The 23,894-nt window shown below is 35.6% G+C and overlaps 1 protein-coding gene across 6 annotated transcripts in view; it reads right to left on the bottom strand.

Moving 5' to 3' along the window:
* The window catches only part of FERMT2 (FERM domain containing kindlin 2), a 131,411-nt gene that overhangs the window by 37,398 nt on the left and 70,119 nt on the right, over positions 1-23,894 (bottom strand). For 4 of the 6 annotated variants that reach the window (XM_007473238.3, XM_007473237.3, XM_056811045.1 and 1 more), the window contains exons 5-9: positions 14,488-14,520; positions 13,960-14,185; positions 13,756-13,858; positions 1,994-2,101; positions 355-489 (exon numbers count right to left, since the gene is read on the bottom strand). In XM_007473238.3, coding sequence (XP_007473300.1) covers positions 355-489; positions 1,994-2,101; positions 13,756-13,858; positions 13,960-14,185; positions 14,488-14,520 — 605 coding nt within the window. The remainder of the gene's footprint in view (positions 1-354; positions 490-1,993; positions 2,102-13,755; positions 13,859-13,959; positions 14,186-14,487; positions 14,521-23,894) is intronic. The other 2 variants (XM_001362466.5, XM_003339496.4) reach the window with 1 other exon arrangement.

Below are 23,894 nucleotides of genomic sequence, written 5' to 3'. Positions count from 1 at the left end.
CGTAGCCACATAATGTGCAGTAACCAACCATGATTCTGGAAAACCAAATGATGAAGCATGACCTAAGAGAAAAGTGATGGTCTCAAGATGTAGAATAGGGTGTACATTTTTGGATATGACCAACATCTGTGTTTTACTTAATAATGCATATTTTTATCAAAGATTGTGAGGTATTTTTTTTTTATTGGCACAGAATGGATGGACACACACACACAGACACACACATATACACATACACACACATATGTGCTTCAAACATACCTGGTCTCAGAAAATTCTATAGAAAAAAGGAACAACTCAATATGTATTCATAATCAATTTTACGTCATTTCATTAAACAAAATTCATTCCTACCAGAATAGTTGATGTTTTACCCCCTTCCAAAGTAATCTCCAAGTCAGACAGGGCAGCATCTACTTCATCAACTTCTTTTTCACTGTTGTTCAAATGATTCTCTGATGACATGATTGACAATTTATTGATATGATACTAAAAAAAGAGAAATTAAGAGGAAAATTTGTTTCTAAATGTTTATATCAATAAAATAGAGAAAGAACAGACCAAAGAACTGAATATACAATTTAAAAACTAGAAAATGAACAAATTAAAAATGCCCAATAAAATATCAATTTCCCAATTGCTCAAAATTAAAGGTGATTAACAAAACTGAATGTAAGAAAACCATATATCTTTTTGTTAAATGACTTGTGCAAGGAGGACAATGAGGTTGAGAGATATTTGGGAATTTTAATACAATAAATTAATTAATTAAAAAGCAACTAAAGATGAAAATTTCCTTATTATTTAAAAGAGAATCAAGTCTAGTCATATTATAGATATATATATAGATATATATAGATATATCACATGTACAATCATGCTTTTCTTTCCAAAATATATAATTGTCTTAATTTTAATTCAGGAATTTTAGGGTAAGAAATGAAGCCGAAGGATGAAGGCCTTAAACACATCATATAGATACATCAGTGTTATGTACATCAGTGTTTTGTTTTGCTTGGGGGGGATAGGGCAGGGGGAAAGCAAGAAGCAGACAAATAATTTATCATAATGAGCATTTACATACTGCTTTAAAATTTGCAAAGCACTTTGTGGATGCATATGGGGAGGGATATAGACAAATAACTTTTAACAGATAAAATTTATATAGTACATTAAGTTATGTCAAATATTTTGTAAATGTTATCTCATTTTATTTTCAGAACAACCCTGGGAGGTAGGTTCTATTATAATCCTCATTTTATAGATAAGAAAAGGGAGGCAGACAGAAGTAATAGGTGACAATCGGAGGCTGGATTTGAACAAAGGTCTCCCTGATCCAGTTACTGATCCAGTTACCTAGGATCCATTTAAGAATAGGCATTTCAGGGCTATAAATAACTTGAGGAAGAAAACAAAGAATATAGAGTACTCTGATTACGAAGAATCATGTTTACCACTAGGATTTGACAATAATTTCTGCATCATTCAGAAAGGTAAAATCTGTTTCCTGATCCACCTTTACTTCAACATAGAAAATATTCAATCAAGTGAGATTTTCATCAGCTAAAGACCAAAAATAGCCACATTCTCATATATAACCTGGATCTACTTTTGAATTCACCTAGTAAAGTGTTTTGTAGTAAAATTACAATTTAGAATTAAATTATAGTGTAATTATGATGTAGAAATTAGAGGGAGGTATTACAAATTTGCATTTTACATTTTATACACCATTATCTGACCCTTTCTATGGGAAATATATCAGCAAACAATACTCAGGTTTAATGATTTTTTTAAAACCCTATGGATTTTTTATAATTTCTTGTTTGTACATTTAATACTTTTATTTTTTAATTTAATTTAATTTAAAATTAATTAAAATTAAAATTAAAAAAAATAAAAATTAATTTAATTTAATTTAAATTAATTTAATTTAATAATACAGCAAAAGGTTAAGATCACAGTATTGAATTAAGTCATTTCTTTCACCTACCTGTAAGGCCGCAAACATCATCATTTCTTCTTCTGTGCATTCTATTTCTTCTAGAAGAATAGCCCATTTAGACTGCTCATAAAGTTGGTTGATCCTGATTGCATCATACTGCAGTAAATGAAAGAACTTTTAGCATATAAATACAAAAAAGTATGATAGGACCAACTCATAAACATAATTTTTAAAATTATTTATTTATTTAGAGTTTTCTCATGGTTACATGATTCATGATTTTTCCCCTCCCCCATTCTGGAGTTGACACACAGTTGCACTGGGTTATATAAATGAATAATTGTTCAAAACCTATTTATTATTACATATTATATTATTATTACATATTAATTTGGGTAGTATTGTCATTATTATTATGTTAGTTCATCCCACCCATGATCAATCAATGTTTTTCCAATTGTGTAGATCTAGTTTTAATTGTGTGGAGAGTGTTTTCTAGTTGTGTTCATATAGTTCCTGTGTTTGTCTCGGGAGATAGATTTCCAAGTATTTTATATTGTATAGGGTGATTTTAAATGGAATTTCTCTTTCTAAGTCTTGCTGCTGAAATGGGTTGGAGATATATAGAAATGCTGATGACTTATGCAGTTTTATTTTGTATCCTGCAACTTTGCTAAAATTGTTGACTGTTTCAACTAGCTTTTTGGTTAATTCTCTAGGATTCTTTAAGTAAACCATCATATCATTCAGAGTGATAGCTTGGTTTCCTCATTGCCAATTTTAATACCTTCAATTTCTTTTTCTTCTCTAATTGCTACTGCTAGTGTTTCTAGTACAATGTTAAATAATAGGTGATAATGGGCATCCTTGTTTCACTCCTGATCTCATTGGGAAGGCTTCTAGTTTATCCCCATTGAAGATGATGTTTGCTGATGGTTTTAGATATATACTGTTTATTATTTTAGGAAAGGCCCTACTATTCCTATACTTTCTAGTGTTTTCAAAAGGAATGGGTGTTGTATTTTATCAAAGGCTTTTTCTGCATCTATTGAGATAATCATGTGATTTTTGTTGGTTTGCTTGTTAATGTGGTCAATTATGTGGATGGTTTTCCTAATATTGAACCATCCTTGCATTCCTGGTATGAATCCTGCCTGGTCATAGTGGATAACCCTTGTGATGACTTGCTGGAGTCTTTTTGCTAGCATCCTATTTAAGATTTTTGCATTTGTATTCATTAGGGAGATTGGTCTACAGTCTTCTTTCTCTGTTTTTGACCTGCCTGGCTTTAGGATCAGTACCATGTTTGTGTTAGTCTAGACAGTTTATATTTTTGTAAGTATTCATCCATATCACCCATATTGCTATATTTGTTGCCATATAATTAGACATAATTGTTTTTAATGATTGCCTTAATTTCCTCTTCAATAGAGGTGAGGTCTCCTTTTTCATCTTGGATACTGTCAATTTGGTTTTCTTCTTTCCTTTTTTTAAATTAGACTGACCAGTACTTTTTCTATTTTGTTTTTTCAAAGTACCAGATTCTAGTCTTATTCATTAAATCAATAATAGTTCTTTGACTTTCAATTTTATTAATTTCTCCTTTGATTTTTAGGATCTCTAATTTATTCTTCATCTGAGGATTTTTAACTTGTTCACTTTCTAGTTTTTTAATTTGCATACCCAATTCATTGACCTCTGCAATTCTTAATTTGTTAATATTCAAGGATATAAATTTTCCCCTGAGTACTGCTTTGGCTGCATACCATAGATTTTCAAACGATTTCTCATCTCTGTCATTTTATTCAATGAAGTTAATTATTTCTCTGATTTGTTCTCTAAACAGTTTTGGAGTATCATATTGTTTAATTTCCAATTAATTTTCGATTTACCTCTCCACGTACCCTTACTAATTACTATTTTCATAGCATTGTGATCTGAGAAGGTTGCATTTATTATTTCTGTTCTTTTGCACTTCTTTGAAATGTTTTTATGCCCTAATACATGGTCAATTTTTGTGAATGTACCATGTGCTCCTGAAAAAAAGGTATATTCCTTTTGGTCTCTATTTTTCTCCACATGTCTACTAACTCTAATTTTTCTAAGATTTCATTTACTTCTCTTAAGTCTTTCTTATTTATTTTTTGGTTTGATTTATCTAGTTTGGATAGAGGAAGGTTCAGGTCTCCCACTAGTATAATTTTTCTATCTATTTCATCCATGAGCTTCTCCTTTATAGTTTAGAAACTATATATAGTTTCTCCTTTATAGATGCCATTTGGTGCACACCTATTTCCTCATTGTCTATACTGCCTTTTATCAGGATGTAATTACATTCCCTATCTCTTTTAACTAGATTTATTTTTACTTTTGCTTTGTCAGATATCAGGATGGCAACTCCTGCCTTCTTTTTATCAGTTGATGCCCAATAGATTTGGCTCCATCCTCTTACTTTCACCCTATGCATGCATATCTACCTTCCTCATGTGTGTTTCTTATAGACAGAATATGGTAGGGTTTTGGATTCTAATCCACTCTGCTATTCGCTTGCGTTTTATGGTTGATTTCATTTTCTACTTCCCTAAAGTCAAACTTGAAGTGGGCTGGCATTACACCAAAGCAACTAGAACTTGCTGCCTCTGTCAGAAGCAGCTGGCGAACCCACATTAACCATGCCACCACCACCTTTGAAGATGAATGACGTCGACGTCTTGCCACTGCATGTGAACGCCAACACCAGGCCACAACTGCACCTCCCGTAACAACTGGCGTCCCATGCCCCCATGTGCCACAAACTTTGTGCCTCAGTCTTTGGACTTCAAAGCCATACGAGGGTACACCATAGATGAAAATGCACAAAGACAATTGTCATTTTTGGTCACCAAGAGACTACTACTCCCCTATAAGGCGCAAATCTATTCTCTGCCCCAATGAATTGGATTGTTCTTCCCTCTTTGGGTCAATTTCAATGCACATAAGAGTTGAGTATTTCCTATCTCCCTTCCCGCAATGAGCTTCTTTGTGACATATAAATTTACCCCCATTTGTTTCTTTTCCCATTTCTTTCAGTATTAACCTCTTATTTTTAGCTCTAGTTGTGTATATATACATATGTATATGTATTTATGCATGCATATATCTATATAGCTATTTATGTCTTGTCCCATACATCCCATACAGTTTGTCACTGTTCCCTCTAAGTGTAATTCTTATATCTGCCCAGGTGATAACAACAGTTTTTAAGTTACCAATGACCTCTTTTCTTATAGGGATACATAACATTTTAACTTGTTGAGTCTCTTTAAAAAAAAGTGGGAGGGGGGTTGTGTGTTCTGTTTTGTTTTTCTTTTTCCCCTCTCTTTTTAATTACCTTTTGATAGTTCTCTTGAGTTCTGGGCTTGGGCATTGAATTTTCTGTTCAAGTCTGGTCTTTTCTTTACAAATTCTTGAAATTCTTCTATTTTGTTGAATGACCATACTTTCCCCTGTAAGAATATAGTCAGTTTTGCTGGGTAGTTGATTCTTGTTGTAGACCTAGTTACCTTCCTTTCTGTAATATCATATTCCATGCCTTTCAGTCCTTCAGTATGGATGCAGCCAGATCCTGTGTTATCCTCACTGTGGTTCCATGGTAATTGAATGACTTCTTCTTGGCAGGTAGTAATATCTTTACTTTGGTCTTATAGTTCTTGAGTTTGGCTATAACATTCCTGGGTGTTGTCAATTGGGATTAAGAACAGGACGTGGTGATCTGTGGATTCTCTCAATCTCCACTTTTCCCTCTTGTTCCAGAATATCGGGGCAGTTTTCTTGAATAATTTCCTGAAATATTATGTCCAAGCTTTTTCTTTTGTCATGGTCTTCTGGTCAATGATTCTTAAATTGTCTTCTCGATTTTCTAAATCCTCTGTTTTGTGAATGAGATGCTTCATATTTTCCTCAATTTTTTCATTCTTTTATAGGGTCCTGCTGCCTTGTGAAGTCACTAGATTCTAGTTATTGTATTCTGTTTCTTAAAGACTGGATTTCACCCCTGGATTTTTGGTCATCCTTCTCCTTCTGGTCTGATTTTCTTTGGTGGTCATCTTTCATTCTCTTTACCTCATCTCTCATCTCCTTTGCCTCATTTTTCTTCTTCTTTGCCTCATCTTTCAAGCTTGTTGATTTTGGCTTTCAAGACACTATTTTGAATTACATAAGTGAGTTCCTTGGCGACCTTAAACTAATATATATCAGTCTTTTAAAAGTGATTTTAATATCACAAGATGACTTATCTTAGTTTTTAAATTCTTGTCCCAATTGTCTTCAGCCTCTCTTAATTGTGTTTTGAATTGCGCTTTGAGTTCTTCCAAAGCCTGTGTCCAATTTGCTGAGATTTCTGTTTTATTACTTGTCTCCTCCTGTGTATTGTTTGTTCTCAGTTTGTTGCCTGTGCAGAAGCTGTCAATTGTAATTTCTTTCTTCTTTTTCTGTTGTTTGCTCATATTTACCCCTTCTTTGCTCCCCGTATTTATCTGTGCTCTTGCTCCTCTCATTTTTTTGGTTTTGGGGCTGTCAGTCTCCCCTCTTGGAGCATTGTCAGATCTCTCAGTGCAGCCTTTTGATGGTATTAAGTTCAGCTGGCTAGGTGAGCTCTGAGGCCAAAAACCTCCTGGAAGGCTGGAGCAGTATGGAAGATCTCCATGACTCTGACTAGGCTCCAGCTCCCTCTCCAGCTCCTTCCCTGCCATCTGTGTTCAACACTCTGAGCTTGGCACTGCCCTGCCTGCAAGGTACACCCCCCAGACCAGTGCCTTTTCCTGCTCAGAGGTTCCTGCTGCCACTGGAGGTTTAGCACTCTAGGGGTATGTGTGTGGTAGAGGGGAATTTCGGGGGGGAGGGGGTCCTGGGACCTTCCTTCTGCCTTCCCCTTATACCCAAGAGTGTTCTCAGATTCTGGCTTTGGGGGTGGGGGGGGGGGGAGGTGGGGGGAAGGTACCTTTTGAGTTGAGTCCAGCAGGAGAGTTCCTTAGCTCTGTCTTGTTGTTAGGTTTGATTTGCAGTCCCCTAAGAGCATTTAGTTTGTGATCGGTAAGGAAGAGTATTCAGAGGTCTGAACTTCTGCTCCTTCTATGCGGCCATCTTGACTCCGCCTCCGATCTTTCAATTTTTTTACCACCACAAAGAGCACAGCTATAAATATTTTTGTACAAGTATTTTTCCTTATTATCTCTTTGGGTTACAAAACCAGCAGTGGTATGACTAGATCAAAGGGAAGGCATTCTTGTAAAGCCCTTTTTGTTGTTTTTATTGTTGCTTTGGGGCATAATTCCAAATTATCTTCCAGAATGGTTGGACGAATTCATAACTCAACCAGCAATCCCAATATTGCCACATCCCCTCCAACATTTCTTACTTTCCTTTGCTCCTATATTTGCCAATCAGCTAGGTTTAAGGTTACCTCAGAGTTCTTTTTATTTTTAGTTCTCTAATCAGGAGGGATTTAGAGCACTTTTTCATATGATTATTGATAGTTTTCATTTCTTCATCTGAGAACTGCCTATTCATATCCCTTGGCCATTTGTCAACTGGGGAATGGCTTAACTTTTTGTAAATTTGACTTAGTTTCTTATGTATTTCAGAAATTAAACCTCTGTCAGTGTGTTTTGTTATAAAAAATTTCTCCTAGTTCATTGATTTCCTTTTTATCTTGGTTACACTGGTTTTGTTTGTGTCATCAGAATCCTTCATTTTACCTTTTGTAATATTCTCCCTCTCTCCTGATTGGTTTTAAATAACTTCCTTTACCACTGATATGACAGGTAGACTATTTTATATTCACCTAATTCATGATTTCATTCCCTATATTTAGGTCATTTACCCATTTTGAATTTGTCTTGGTATTGGGTTTCAGATATTGATATAGAACTGATTTATCCCATACTGTTTTCCAATTTTCCCAACAGTTTTTGTCAAATAGTGGGTTCTTGTCCCAAAAGCTGGGTTCTTTGGGTTTATGTAACACTAATTTGCTGAGGTCATTTACCCCAGTGTATTCCACTGATCAACCCATCTGTCTCTCTTAGCCAGTACCACATTATTTTGATGACCAGTACTTTAAAGTACAGTTTAAGATCCGGTATTGCTAGGCCCTCATCCTTCACAGTTTTTTTTTATTATTTCCCTTGATATTTTTGGTCTTTTGTTCTTCCAAATGAACTTTGTTATAATTTTTTCTTTATCTATAAAAAAAAAGTTCTTTGGTAGTTTGAAGAAATCTAATTTTTAAAAGCCAAGGAGTAGCTGAAAGATATGTATTTTGTTAGGTTTGGGTATTTGTAAAAGACTGAATATACTGAAAAAATAAACTTACAAAATTTGAAAAATTAATTATTAATATCAACACATATCTAAAAGTTTTAGTTTTTATTCAATATAAACCATTTAACTATTTGAATGGACAAAAAGTCAGTATTAATAGTTTTGTTTTAAAACTTGATACAGCTTTTTAAATTTTAGGTTTAGTTATCATTTTTCCCTCAGTGAAATTTGATCCATGAAGAAATGTGGCTTATGGTAACAGAAATACACCTGAAAATATTAGCATAAACCTCTTCTTTTGAGATTTAATTAAGTGTTTTACATGATAATAAAAGCATAATCCAGATCAGAATGCTTATCATCTCCCAAAAGGGGGAGGATAGGGAGGGAGGGAGTAAATTTGGATCTTATAACTTCAAAAAACATGTCAAAAGTTGGTATCACATGAACTTAATGAATTAAATTATCTGTTTCAAAATATTAGCATAACTTAATAAACTAAATTATGTTTTAAAATATTAGCATAACTGTTGACTTCCAGAAACAAAGAACTGTAGGTTACCACATTAGAATGGAACAAAGAATAAGAAATTAATGACTTTTTTGTAAAGTCATTGCAAAATATGAAACAGCAGAGACATAAAACATGCCAGGCCCTTGAAAACAGCTACCATTACAACTAATCAGAATATAGGCTATGAGAATATTGACTTATTCAATCATATTACTAAAAGAATAATAATTTTTAAACCATTTATCTTAAAATACTGGCACCTAGTTTTCTGTACATTTCTGCATGTGTATGTATATGTATGTAAATAAAATTAAAATGACTAATTTTAATGAAATACAAATTGAGTAACAATTTTATCAGTCACAAATTTTAGTATATATATAAAGCCAGCATGTTTCATTAATTAAAATTATCTCCAAAAATTGATATGACTACAAATTATATATTTTAGCTTATTTTTGTAAACACATGTATAAGTAATATCTGAATTGCATTCCTGATATCACATCTATATGTGGCCATCTTATTGAACCAGACACAGTGGATCAAGGGTAAACCTTAGAATAGGTAAGATTCTTAATTCAAGATCTGCTTCTGACTGGCTATAATAATTTCAATAAGTCTCATAACCTCTAAGTGCTCCAAGCAAGTATCTAAGATGGCAAATCTCAAAATAGTTGCAGATCTTCACTGGAAGAGGTTTACATAGAAAAAAATTCCCTAAACCAATAAAATTACAAGTTTAGTCAATTTTAGTAAAAAGTTGACCAAAAATAGTCTAGCTGTTTCAAGTAGGTAAGAATATGGGTAGTGGGATAAAACAGAATCATTTCAGAATGATTGAGAAATAAGTCAGATTCAAATATCTGGCCCAAATCCACATTTTGTTGGAGAAACAAAATGCTGGCATTTTATACTGAGAATAACATCTTAAATTATGGTTTTTTCCCCTAATTGAGATAAGCATAATAAATTTTGGCATTTACAATACAACTTCAAAGTCATAAGTGATTTTTGAATGACTACAAGAAAAAAATCTTCATAAAAAGCAGCACTCTGCAGTATTTGGTAGGAATTTGGAATTAAATTTGTACAAAAAAATTGTTACAGAAGCATGGCAGTGAAAGAAAAACTCAGATTTATTTAAATTTTATATTTATTTAAAATTCCTATGTAATGTTTTTCACTAACAAAACCACTGCAGGGGGCAGCTGGGTAGCTCAGTGGATTGAGAACCAGGCCTTGAGATGGGAGGTCCTAGGTTCAAATCTGGCCTCAGACACTTCCCAGCTGTGTGACCCTGGGCAAGTCTCTTGACCCCCATTGCCTAGCCCTTACCACTCTTCTGCCTTGGAGCCAATACACGGTATTGACTCCAATACGGAAGGTAAGGGTTTAAAAAAAAAACAATGCAGCTAAATGTTTAAAATTCCCTAAAACGGTTAAAACAGAATAAACATAAACACATTCTCCAAAATAAAGAAAAATTATTCACATACAAACTAAAAGCAAAAATCTACTTTTAAAAGGTGTTTTCTAAGACCAGTGGACAAGTGGTCAAAGAATATGAGCAGAAAATTCCTCAAAATGTAAATCCCAAGGGGGCAGGTTGATTTGTTGGATTGAGAGCCAGGGAGGTCCTGGGTTCAAATCTGGCCTCAGAAACTTTCTAGTTGTGTGACCCTGGGCAAGTCACTTAACTTTTCCTAGCCCTTACCACTCTTTTGCCTTGAAGCCAATATAGACAGAAGGTAAGGGTTAAAAAAAAATACTAAAAAGAAGACGAATCCTAAACAATTAATCTTATTGAATTAATGATTTCTTCAAGTCACTAATAATACATAATTTTAATAAAAATAAAATAATAATTTTAATAAATTTTAAAATTTTAAAATAAATTTTAAAAAATTATAAAAATAAAATTATAAAACAACTCATGTGGGTTCAGATCACATCCAGCAACACAAAATGCAAAGATGACATCATCAACTTAATGATTGGAAATCAGTAGTATACTAGTATACTAGAAAAATAGGAACTTCATCAATAGATGGATACATAGAGGAATAATCATACAACATCTACAAAATGTCAGTATCAAGCTGCTTCTTCAAAACCAAAATGGTGTGTAGAGGTAAAATGGAAGTAAAATTGTTGAAGTAGACATACAGCTAGGAATGTAGCTCCAATGATTACATGTAAGTCATGAAATTCTGTAGCTACAAAAAAAGTGGATTCCTAAATCCCGTCAGAAATTGTAAATGAGGCTTCATAGTATTCTATAACTTGAAGAATAGTAAAATAGATACCTAGTAAAATAGTAATAATTAGTGCTTGAATTATTTATTTTCGGTTACCTTCTATGAGACTATGATGAGCTCATGTAATTGATACTCCTGAGGCCAATAGAATGGATGTATTGAGTAATGGAACTTCAAGTGGATTAAGAGGATGAATACCAGTTGGAGGTCAGCAACCTCCTAATTCATGAGTTGGGTCCAGACTTGAGTGATAGAATGCTCAGAAAAATCTGATAAAAAAGAAAACTTCTGATAAGATAAATAAAATTATTCCATATCATAGTTCTTTTTGGACTACAGGGTATGATGTCCTTGAAATGTTCCTTCCCGGTCAATATCTCGTCATCATTGATATATTGTTAAAAATATTGAAACTAATCCAATTATTAAAAGAATTATTGAGTTATAATGAAATCATATAATTATTCCTGAAGTTAAAAGTAAAGCTGAAAGAGCTCCTGTTAATGGTCATGGGCTTGGGTTTACTATGTGGTATGCATGGGTTTGGTGGGTCATTATGAGTTATCATGTAAATAAAGGCTAACTTGAAGTGTAAATACGTAGGCTTGAATTATAGCTACAGCTAATTCAAGAATAGTTAAAAGAAATAAAATTAAAAATGTAATAGTTGATACAGTTATATTGATTGAGGATAAAGCCAAAGTTGCTGACCCAATTAGGTGAATTAGAAGATGTCCTGCAGTAATATTAGCTGTCAGTCATACGGCTAATGCTAAAGGTTGAATAGATAAGCTAATTGTTTCAATAATAATTAGTATAGGAATTAGGGATGTTGGAGTACCATGTGGTAGGAAGTGAGCTAGAGATATTTTAGGTTTATTTTTAAATATATTTTTATAATTATATATATATATATATATATAATTATAATAACTGTTCCAGCTCAAGTGGAATGGCTATTCCAATATTTATTGATAGTTGAGTTGTAGGTATAAATGAGTATGGAAGGTTGGTAGAGGCAATGAATAAAATTAAAGATATTAATATTAGAGTTCAGGTTTGACCTTGTTTGTTATGTATGGTCATTATTTGTTTAGTAATTAAGCGAATTAATCAAATTTGTAAGATTTGAATCGATTTGGTAATCATCATTTAGGGGATGATAAAATAATACATGGAAATATAATAAGTGGTAGGGTTGTAATACCTATAATTGTTGGTGTGATGAATGGGGCAAATAAATTTTCGTTCATTTTATCTGTCAAGGTAAAGTAGCTTTTGTGGTTTTCATTTGAGGGTGTAATTTAAATAATTGTTTGATTTATTATTTTAAGTTGACAAATGCAAAATAACGAAATAATTATTAATAGAATTGTTAAGGCTCATGTTGAAGTATCAAGTTGTGGCATTTTATTTAAGGAGATTATTATATCCCACATATACTAAAAGTATAAAGTTAATTACTTAAAAATAATTGCATTATAGAGGATCATTTTTTAAATATTTTAGTGAGGTTATTTCTAGAAAAATGGGTATAAAACTATGATTTGACTCACAAATTTCTGAACATTGACCAGAGAACACCCCGGGGCAAGATGAAGTTAAGGTAACTTGATTTAATCGTCCTGGAATAGCATCTGCTTTTAGGCCTAAAGATGGAACTGCTCATGTGTGTAAAACATCTTCTGAAGAGATTAATATACGAATTGGCATTTCTATTGGTAGTAAAACTCGATTATCTACTTCTAATAATCAGAGTTGTCCTGGTATAAGATCTTAAGTTGGAATCATATATGAGTAAAATGTTAAATCTTCATAGTCAATATATTCATAACTTCAATATCATTGATGACCCATTGCTTTTACTCTAAGATATGGATTATAAATTTCATCTATTATATGAAGAATTCATAACGCAATTTGCAACGCAAAAATGACAAAAGATTAGAACAATTAATGTTGGAAAAGTTGTGGTAAAGTAGACCAGTAATACATTCTTAGTAGAGCTGTTAATTGGTCCAACCATTCTGGAAAGCAATTGGAATTATACTGAGACGGTGACTAATATTTACAAGGAAGTCAATGTTATCATAGAAAGTCCCACACCAAATAATATTTTTATAGATGTACTTTTTTATAATATAACTTTTATATATATATATATTATAAAAAAACTTTTATAATAAAGACCTTGAAACAAAATAGATGTCCATCAACTGAGGAATGACTAAACAAATTTGTTGTACATGAATGTAATGGAAGATTATAATGCCATAAGACACTATGAATATAAAGAATTCAGAGAAAAATGGGAAAACTTTTATATGAACTGATACAAAGTGAAAGCCAAAATGTAAACAATATGTATAATACAACAATGTAAATAGGAAGAATAAAAATAAGACATTCAAAATTGAATGAGAAAGCAGCAGGAAGAAGTATACAATAAGTTTTCCTTCCATTGGGAGATGTAGAAAATGCACCACACTGAATACTGATCAGGGAAACTAAGGGGAGAAAAAAATCACCACCATTTAACCCCCATTGTCTAGACCTTATTGCTCTTCTGCCTTGGAACCAATACACAAAAGAATGGGAGAAATGGAGGGAAGGAGGAGGAGGGAGGGAGGGAGGGAAAGAAGAAAGGAGGGAAGGAAGAAGTTCAAGACTTGATTTGTAAAATCTCTTTTGCACTACAATAATAATATGGCTCTTTAAAAATAAATTCTGAGTACCTTTGGATTCAAGTCAAAAAAGCTGTAATATTTGAACCGTAGTAGTAAGGCTTCATTTTCCTTAACATCTTGTTCCATGAGAGATCTTGATGAATCCAGCCATCTATAAGTTAACAACAATGACAGTGAAAAAAAAAACCCTCAGATTTATTTAAAATTCCTATGCAATGAAAAATTTATAATTTACAGAGGATATAAACTTACCCTTGATTTATTTTTGCCTTATCAAGAAGAGCTTGTGGTTTGAACATTTTGGCCAAGATTTCTGGTGACGTAATTGGCTGACTGACAGCAAGTATACCAGGATTGCCTTCTGATAAAGCACTATCACCAAACCAAGCTGAAGTTGGTGACAAAGGACTTCCATCATGAGCATCATAAGTTGGAGTCATTGTCTTGCTATAGAGTCCTGGGCTTGAATATATGCTTCCTAATAAATAAGAGAAAATGAACAATCAGCTGGAAGTAGAGATTTTTTATTTCTATCACCAGTTATTCAGATATGTTTATAGAACACTAACATTTTCTTTTAAAGGGGTCAAACCATTTTGCTAGTCTTGAAGACTTGTGAAACTTACTTTAATTATACTTACTGATGAATATGTATATGAAACCTTGAAAAAAGAATTAAGTTGTAGGGAATTCTGAAAAGAACTTCAATTTTAAAAAGAATCAGAATGGAAGCCAAGAAAGTTAACAGAGACAAAGAAGATTTACTGTTGTATGGCTCACCTTTCAGAGGGCCAATGTAAAGAACATCAGGGCCTACAGGAAAGGAAAGAAAGGAATTCAGAAGGCAAGGAAAAGAGTGGATAGAACCAACCACTGGTAAAGAAAGTGAAGGAATGGTCATACATCTCATTCTCTCAACCCTTTCTTTCTTTCTCCCCAATTCACCATTGTGGGTGGGAGTAACCTCTCTTATTGGCTTATATTACACTAGACTGCAAGCACCTTGAGGGCAGAAATACCTTAATTTTTGGCTTTGTATCCCCAGCAACAAGAACAGTTGTAGGAAATTAATAAATGCTTATTGATTGATTTGGTATGTATTTTACCTTTATTGTCATCAATTGATCTGACTGTATAGATAGAAAATTCTTACACAACTCCCACCCCTTAAGTAAGCAACTGTTCTATTTAAGCTAGGTAAATTCCTTTTTAAGTGTGATATTATTCAATGCTATCTTATCCAGTGCTTAACTCTTTGAGAAATCTACAAGACTTTTGAACTTTTTATATCAAACCACATTTTCCAATATGTTTTTATCCATCTTTTCCTGTGCCTCCCTTCATACTAAAATTAAATTCACTGATGATCAGCAACATATTAGACTTGGTTTGTAGGATATTATTGAGTTCATCATAAAATTTCTTTACTTCTTCAACCACTGAAATTAACATGTAAACTGTAATTGTCTTTATATTGGTCTTTTAAAATCTCTAGCACCTAGAATAATGAATAGCTTAAGTTAAGTAGTTGTTGGTACTGATACTTATACTACAAACTTTGATGAGTCATTTTTGTCTCTTTAGTAAAAAACCTTACAAACTTTCCTTCCATATAGCTGTAACTTTTTTTTTATTTCACAAAATGTATGTCAATATAAATGAAGACTTATTTCCAGAGTGAACTATTGATTCCAGCTTGATTTTGTCAGATTATTCAATATATAATTTAGATTCCTCCTATATACAAGGTACTATATTAGTCACTAGTAATATAAAAATCCATCAAATTCTACCCATAGGGGCTTACAACTTAAGACATATATGGCAAAGACACAAAGAACTCTAATTCAATATAGAATATTTTTAGGGAAAAAGTAAACTGCTATTAGAAAATCTAAGGAAACAGAAATAATTTTTAGTGGCAGAAAATCACCAAAGGCTTTTAAGAATATGAGGAACCTGAAGTGACCCTTCGAAGAGAAAGATTCCAAAAAGGGGTAATTATAAAGCCTGTAATTCCTTCCAAACATAGGATGAAATTAGGAAAAAACTATTATTTGATTTTCATTAAAATAGAGAGCAAATGAAATGGATTAAAGTAAAAGAAGTTTCTAGGTTTGACCTAGTCTGTGAAGGGTCTGGACTAACAGACAAAGGAGTCTGAACACTTCTATGGTATAAAAATAATAAACAGAAAACTGTAAAAATAGTGGGCAATGAATTATTATAAACTGATTTAGATACTCTGCTTGCTGTGCCTACAAAATGCCTTCAGTTTATATAAATAAAGTGAAGTTTATAAGTGAACTTCTCTTCAGGGCCAATAGACTATTTATTGAAAATATAAGGATAAAAAGGATTTCTAAACTAAGGGACTCTAACTCCATTCAAATAAAACTCCCTGGTTCCACAAGGAACAAGCTTCTCCTGTTTCCACACACTACACTGATCCTTCCTTATCTGACTAACCCAAATTTTTACTGTTCTAAATAAACCAACACTATTATCCTTATAATTCTTAACTTTGTCTCCAAGTATAAAAATAACAAACAAAAGCTAGCTGGTTGAGCATTAGCAAGAACCAAATTAGGACTCTGAGCCTTAACAGACTCAGAGTCCAAACCAAAGACCAGGTCTTTCTTTGGTCTTCTCAGATATAAACAATCTATGAAAATAGCAATAGATAGATAATAGAGTTTCCCAAATTTGGAAAAAGAAAACACTTAGCTCCTTCAGGTCTTTCCTTTCCTTCTACCTCAAGACAGTGAGCGAGAGAGAAAAAAAAAATTTACCTCCAAGTCCTCAGAGAGAGCAAGAGTCTCTGTCAACTGCTAGAGAAAAACTGCAATACAGAAAACCCCTTAGACTTGAAACTGACACTGTCTCAGTTCTGTTTGCAATTCCAATTCTTTCTCAAGTCAGCTTCTCTACTTCTTCTCTAAATTAATATAACAAGACTTTAATTTCTAATATCATCCTTATAATAGTCAGTGGTTCCCAAGGGTCAAACTATTTAATAAATGATACTTGAGATGATAAAAGAGATAAAATGATACTTGAGGGTGTATTTGATTGATATCCTAGATCCTAGATCCTAACGGATAAAGTTTTTTTATCTACCCTCCTCCCTCAATGCCTCTCGTTTCCTCCCCCCCTCTTCTGATACCTTCCCTCCCCCTTTCCTTTCCAAGTCACTCAAGGTAAACTATGAGATTTCAGAGGAAACATTCTTCTCTTAATTTCTCAAGTAAGGGGGTTTATTTGGGGGAGACAGGACAAGGATAGAGGATGAGGTAAGAGGGGTGGGATTTTCCCTAGTCTATACAAGGATCCTTGGTTGGAGGATATTGGGGAAATGACAGTTCTGTCACAACTGTGACAAAAAGTCAGTCAGAAAAATAAGAGGACAACTTTCTGTCTTCTTTCTTCTTCTAATCAGCCAGGTAAGTCACAGAGATACAAATAGGTTCTTCTTTCTCAGCCACCACTATCAGCCACACCAATACTTAGTTCACCAGCCTCTCAGCCTAGCTCAGAAAGCCCCTCAGCCGAGCTCAGAAGTAAGTCCAGCCCAATTCAACTGCTGGCTTGGCTCCAACTATCTTTCCTGGGAACATTCCAATGGAATTGTCACTTTGATTGACAGCTCTTCTATCATCAGCTTTCAGTCTTGCATGCATGCCACTTTAACATAAATATTTTTATGATATTTTTATTTCTATAAAACCCACATAAACAAAAAAGTCCTTGGGGAGGGGACTATGTATGGAAGAGTAATATTTTTCAAAAGTATAAAGGGGCTTTGAGACTCAAAAACTAGAGAACCTCTGCTGCACACAATGAGTTACTGAAAGATTTTAGGGAAGAGAGTGACATATAACAACATGTATATTATTAGTAAGATTCATTTAGCAATTAAATTTAAAATTAAATTTTTTAAAAATTCACTTCAGATTAAAAATAAACATATGCAACTATGGGGAGAGGGTGAAATGTCCAGAAATCAAATTTTAGGGGGTGTATGGGGTGCTCAGGGAGGGATAGCACCTTGGTATGGAGGGCTTGTCCTGCCCTCTTAGGGCACCTCTCCAGCCTCTGACCCCTACCTGACACCCAGCTCTCACTTGTGGCTCCTAGTAGCTGCTAGCATGCAGCAGCGACCACACCCTGGTCAACGGCTTCAACAGGCCAGCCAAACCTTGTGGAGGTAGCCATCGGGTCGTTGTTGACCCCTGGTGAACTAGGGCTTTGCTCACCCAGCATGTGAAGACTGTTTCGGCGGAACAGGCGGAAGAAACCAACAAGAAGGTTCAACGGCTGAGATGGCGACACAGCAAAGCACTGTGGAGTGGTTAGGGCGTGGAGCACAAAGGACAACATGGTCACCCAATGCAGCTGAGGAAGTCTCCAGGCATAATGATTTTTTGTGCCACTAGACCCAGGCTTCCAACGCCGAGAGAGTGGGACTGTCTCTGTGCACCGACTTTTCCACTTAAATCTCTTTCATGCACAAGTATCTTTGTGCACGTGCACAAAGACAATCGTCATTCTAGGCTGTTGAGAGACTACTACTATTATCATTTTACTTGATTCCAAATCAATGATGTGTGATATAGTAACATGAAATAAGCACTCAATACTATGTATCAGGTACTTATAAAAATTATGAAAGAACTATGGCAACATTTGTACTCCCAGGATAAATTCAGCAATGGGGTACACAAAGATGCTATTTAATCAACAGCTGTACATTTAAGGTAATGAAGTTTAAAATTCAAGTAACAAATGAAAAACAGTGAAAATTATTTAAAACCTTTTTGAGAGAAAAAGATGAAAGTAATTTAAAAAACTATGTCTTAACTAACTATAATAAAACTAACAAAGGAAAACAAAGATCAGATTCTGAAAGCAATCTATATAGGTTAAAAAATTTGTCTTTTTTTTTGTTTTTTGTTTTTATTAAAACTCTGATTTTATTCTTTTGACAGACCTCGGCATGACAATATGGTCTAAAGGGGAGACTCTCAAGCTCTCATGGAGATCTCTCTTCTCTCTGAGAAAATAAAGAAGAAATCTAGAGCTAAGAAGATTCCAAAAGTGGTGAAGACAGACAGGATGATAAGAGAAGTAGATCAGGTGAGACACAGTTGTTAGGGTTGGAGTCAAGCACACAAGTCTCATCTTACAAACTCCCCATCATCTTGGTCCCCTGCTCCTTCCCAATATGCAGCCACTTAATACATACTTTCCTGCTATAGAAATCAGTTCTTTCCCTCCATACCTGCTGCTCCTGTCAAAACAGCAACCCAATCCTAGTTGAAATATGAACTTCCCCTGTGTACTGCCTCCCATACCCCTAAAATGCTTTAGCCTATATACCTTTTATACTCCCACTGCCCAAGAGTCCCAGGTCTAACTCTTGATCACTCCTCACTCTTTTCTACAAACCCAGGCCCCAATCAGAAACATTCCCACCTCCCACAAAGTCCAGAAAAACCATTTTCTGGCTCACCCAAAATCAGGCTCCACCCGCTAGCCTCAGGCTTAAACCCTGACCTCCAACACATACACAGACAGCTAGCTTGAATTTTGAATCCCCATCCTTAGGCCCATATCCTAACTCTCCCCTTCACTCGCACATACTCTCTCTCTGTGTCTGTCTCTCTGTCTCTCTGTCTCTCACACTGTGGAAAGGAAACAAGACTGACAGTTAGTGGGGGAAGGGGCAACTGGAGGTAGCAGTTGGGTCTTGTGACTAGCACTTCCTTCCTGCTGGGAGTGGCAGCTGGGTCTTGTGACTAGCATTTCCTTCCTGCCAGGGGTTGGGGGAGGGGGGAGGGTACTGGCTTCCTGGTGTTGGAAGAGGAAGGAGCTTGTTCAGCCCAGTCTGGTGTGGTGTGCCACCTCTTCTTGGTTCAGCCCAAAGATTCAGGCCCCATCATCTCTGAAGGTTAGACCTGTTCTTGTTTGCTTTCTGTCTACTGCTAAGATTCTAAAAAGACAAAACTGGGCTGATATAGAGTGGACGGGAGTGGGAGAACCCTCCTCCAGCCTCTGGGGCCTGGCCTCAGGTCTGAAGCTGAGAAAAAACTCCAATCCCAACTGGTTATTAAGCTTTATATTATTTGAATTTGCAGTCAGATACGTGGACTATCTTTTCTGGTCATAGAGGGAGCTGAACTTCAGTTCAGTCATTCCAGGACAAACAGGCCTTATCGGACCCCTGCTGCTTCCTCTCAGCAGGGGGCATCTCCCTCCCTTGCCTCACCAAGCAATATTCCCTCTCTCCCCTTAACTCCTCCATATCCCATACAGACCTTCCCCAAATCCCCATTTTTCCAATCCTATTTCCTTTCCCAATAAATATTACAAAACACACACACACACACACACACACGTATGCACCCATAAAGACAGCACCCTAGGCCTAAAGTCTGACTCCTCCCCTACCCCAGACTTATAAATTGACAAGCCCCCCACAATTACACCTGATTCCACCCCCCCCAAATCCATACACACACATCATACATATCATATCCCACCCCAGAGACAACAGCCCCTCTGCCCCCTACTTCAGACATATTACTCCCTGGGGCTAGGAGGCAAGGATCCTGGACTGTTGTGTAGGAAGTAAAAGAGTAAATTTCATGAGTTAGCTTTAAGAGGAAAAGGGGAGAATCTGGATACAAGCCCTGAGGGGAAAGATTCTGGAAGGAGAAAAGGATTTTGGGATGTTTGACTTTTTTAACTGTCACTCCTGTTTTGACTGAGCTGGAAGGAGGATCTTTGCTCTGGCAATTTCCCCTTAGAAATTCTAAATTTGTGGAAAGATTAGTGATTCCTTGGTTTGAGAACTTGTCTTGGAGTATACTGCTTTTTCCCTGAAGTACAGAGACCATCTGCCTGAGATCCACCTGTCAGAAATCTACTTGGTGACAACTAATCCCAGGGTTTGGTCATCTGGGACTTTGGGTATACCTAGCAATAACCCCAGGTTTTAGAAAAGGGTTCAAATACATCTGTGAATCATTGCTCATTATCTTTTTTACAATGCACACTAATTAGTATAGTAGGATAGTTAGATAGCTGGGTTTTCTGGGTCTTAGTTAGAGATACAGAGTTAAGAGTAGCTTGAGTGAATTATCAAGAAGAAATAATTCATTGTGAAGTGAAAGAAGTAGAGTGGAGATTAGATCTACATGTCACTTCCCCTTTACTCCTATTATAAAAATAAACTTTGTTTCTAGAGTCCAATAGGGTTTTGTGCTTTACTGGCCCTGAAGAGGTCCCTAGGTGGGAGGTTATCATCTCCCATCCATCTAAGAAGGATTTTTATGTCAGTGGGCAGGTAGAGGGGAGATGAGGGACACTAGAGGGGTACCAGCCCACTACCTGTCAGGGGTCAGCCTGCAGACGTCCTGGCTCTAGGTTAAAAATATTTTAAGTCAATTTGGTACATACATATCATTTTTTAACATATCTCAAAAAGCTATTTACCTTGTATGTAGATGAAGGGGGTGGGGGTTGAGCATGATTCAGGTGTTTTAATTCAAACTTCAGGGCCTGTTCAGCATTCAATTGGACTTATTATTCAGCACAGCTGGACCTGGTAGCTACAGAAGCACCACATTGTCTTAGAATAGCCTCCATAGCTTTATTAGTAACTTAATCTGCTGATTTAATATTGGGGTGCTCATTAATCATAATGTGCCCACATGAAGTCAAGGCAAGGTTTTAACAACACAGACATTTTTGGATCAAACACTCACGAGGTATAAGATAACCTTGTTGGGGAATGAAAATATTACCCTGAAATGCTGTACACTGCAACACTGCTTCCAGATTTTCCAGTTTCAGAAGAACCATTACACAATTATGAATCTTTAGTGTCCATGGCTGAAAAGCCTTGAGACAATAATCTCTTAGACACTCCTTTAGGAGTTTACTCCAGGTTTACTTTTATTCACTGATGATTCTTCTTTTTTGAGGGATGGCATACACTACCCTGGACCACATACACAGAATTTGCCATTGTCAAGCAACAATTTACACAGATCCTTGGTATGCCTTCGGTATATTCCATGCAATGGGTTTGTTATGGCTCCAGAGAAGGTTTCTAACCACTGCTGGAAAGTGTATTGGAAAAGTAGAGATTATAAATGAGGTGCTTTCTGCTCTCCAACTACCTGAAGCTCTAGTTGTAGTTCATGGTTCTGCCCATATAGGAAATACTAGATAGAGATAGATAGAGAGAATCATCAGGCAGATACTGCAGCAAAACTTGCTGCCTTAGAAGGACACAAATTGATTTAGGATCTGACAACTAGTAACAAATCAAATTTATCTCTTTCTTATAATGAAGAGGAAGTGGAAACAAAAGTTTAAAGCAAAATAGATTGCTGGGATATGGGTGTCATCTGAAGGAAAACCCCTACTCCCTAGAAGCTTCTATCACCAAATATGTGTATCTGTTCACAAGAGTGGTCACTTTGGCACTCAGGATATCGTAGACTATAAAAAAGATCTGGATAGCCCCTGGTATAACCACCATAGCCTCCAAGATGTGTGTAGCTTGCCCCACTTGCCAGGCATACAATCAACATGCTTTTCCAGGCAAGACTTTTGGTGGGCATTCTCTGGCTTACACACCTTTTGAACATTTACAAATTGATTTTATTACTATGCCTAAGGTTAGATATTATAAGCTTTGGCTGGTCATAGTGGACCAACTCACTAGATGGATACAAGCCTTTCCTAGTGTCTGGGGGCACAGCAGCTTTTGTTGCTAAGATGCTTTTGAGGGAGGCTGTCCCCGACTTTGGCCGACTGGCATGCAGGGGAATCCATTTTATCAACTTTTATCTCAGGTTTATTCTTGTTTAGGGATTACTCCTCAATATATCACATCACTCCCAGAGATTAGACCAAGTGGAAAGAATGAGTATTCTTAAGAATTAAGATTGGTAAATTGGGCCCTGAGACTCACTTGAAATGTCCTTAGCCCTCTACTATCTCCATAACAGGCCCAGGAGAGATCTACATGTCTCACCATTTGAGATGCTTTTTGGACATCTCCTCCATACAGGCTAAGCCTTTTTCCCCTGCATACTCATTACTGAAGGGGGGGGGAGGGGAGGGTTGGAGACATTTCTGTTTTTCCTATATACAGGATTTGCAGGTCAAATTGCGAGAACTCCACAAATCTGGAGCTGCAGTACAAGCTGGACCTCTAGATTTCTTCCTTCACAATCTACACCCAAGAGACAAGGTGTACATAAAGAACTTCCAGCACACTGGAGGAACTCAGCCTGCCAGGAAAAGTCCATTTCAAATACTGTTAACCACTCCAACAGCTATCAAAATCAGAGAAAAGAACGCTTGGATTCATTACTCACAAGGAAAACAGGTACCTACACTGAGACTATCTTATCACAAAATATTGTATTTGCAGCATGTTTGTTTTTGTTATATTTAATTTGGCTTTTAAGTTTACATATGACTCTAATCTAAGATGTTCTGTTATACAATGCTCACTTCAGTTAGTATATTTTGGTTATTAGTTATATGTTCCGTAAACTGTCTTTATTTGTACCCACTTCTTATTATTAGAATAAGAATGGATTTTGGGTTTTGTTCAGTAAGTTAAACTGAAAAGATGTCTCAGGCTAGCCTTGGAATTTTCAGAACAGTGAAGGTGGGGGGGGGGGGTGCTCAGAGTACTGTGGAATGTTGGACTGGGTTTTTTTTCTTTAACTGTCATTGCTTCACTCACTGGAGCTTGTCCAGGGTGGCTTACCTCTGGAACTCTAGGCTTATCCTGTCTAAATTTGGGAATACCTGAATCAGTTTGGTGACTGTTTGGCTATGGTCAGAGAGTTATTACCAACTGAGATATTACCAACTGAAAAGAAAACTTGAGTGCACCTCTCAGGGGGAAGACAGGAACCAGAGTTCTCCAAGTAAGGGCGAGGGGAAAAGAATCAGAAACAAAGTGTGGGGTCAGAAGGGCCTTACAACCTGGTGGCAAGTAAGTGCAGCTTAATGCAAGCTGGTCACATCTTTTAATGGCAAAAACCACAGAAAGTAAAAACAATCCTCTGAGAAACATCCATGAGAAAGTTTAAAAAGAATGTTAATATGGCTTGTGGAGCAGAAGATATGACTCAGAGCGTCATCTGGGTTCAAAG

The sequence above is a fragment of the Monodelphis domestica genome, chromosome 1 (genome assembly GCF_027887165.1).
Source record: "Monodelphis domestica isolate mMonDom1 chromosome 1, mMonDom1.pri, whole genome shotgun sequence".
In the NCBI taxonomy this organism is placed as follows: domain Eukaryota; kingdom Metazoa; phylum Chordata; class Mammalia; order Didelphimorphia; family Didelphidae; genus Monodelphis; species Monodelphis domestica.
The sequence above is the reverse complement of the archived record's forward strand: the minus strand, read 5'-3'. Positions and strand labels throughout refer to the sequence as shown.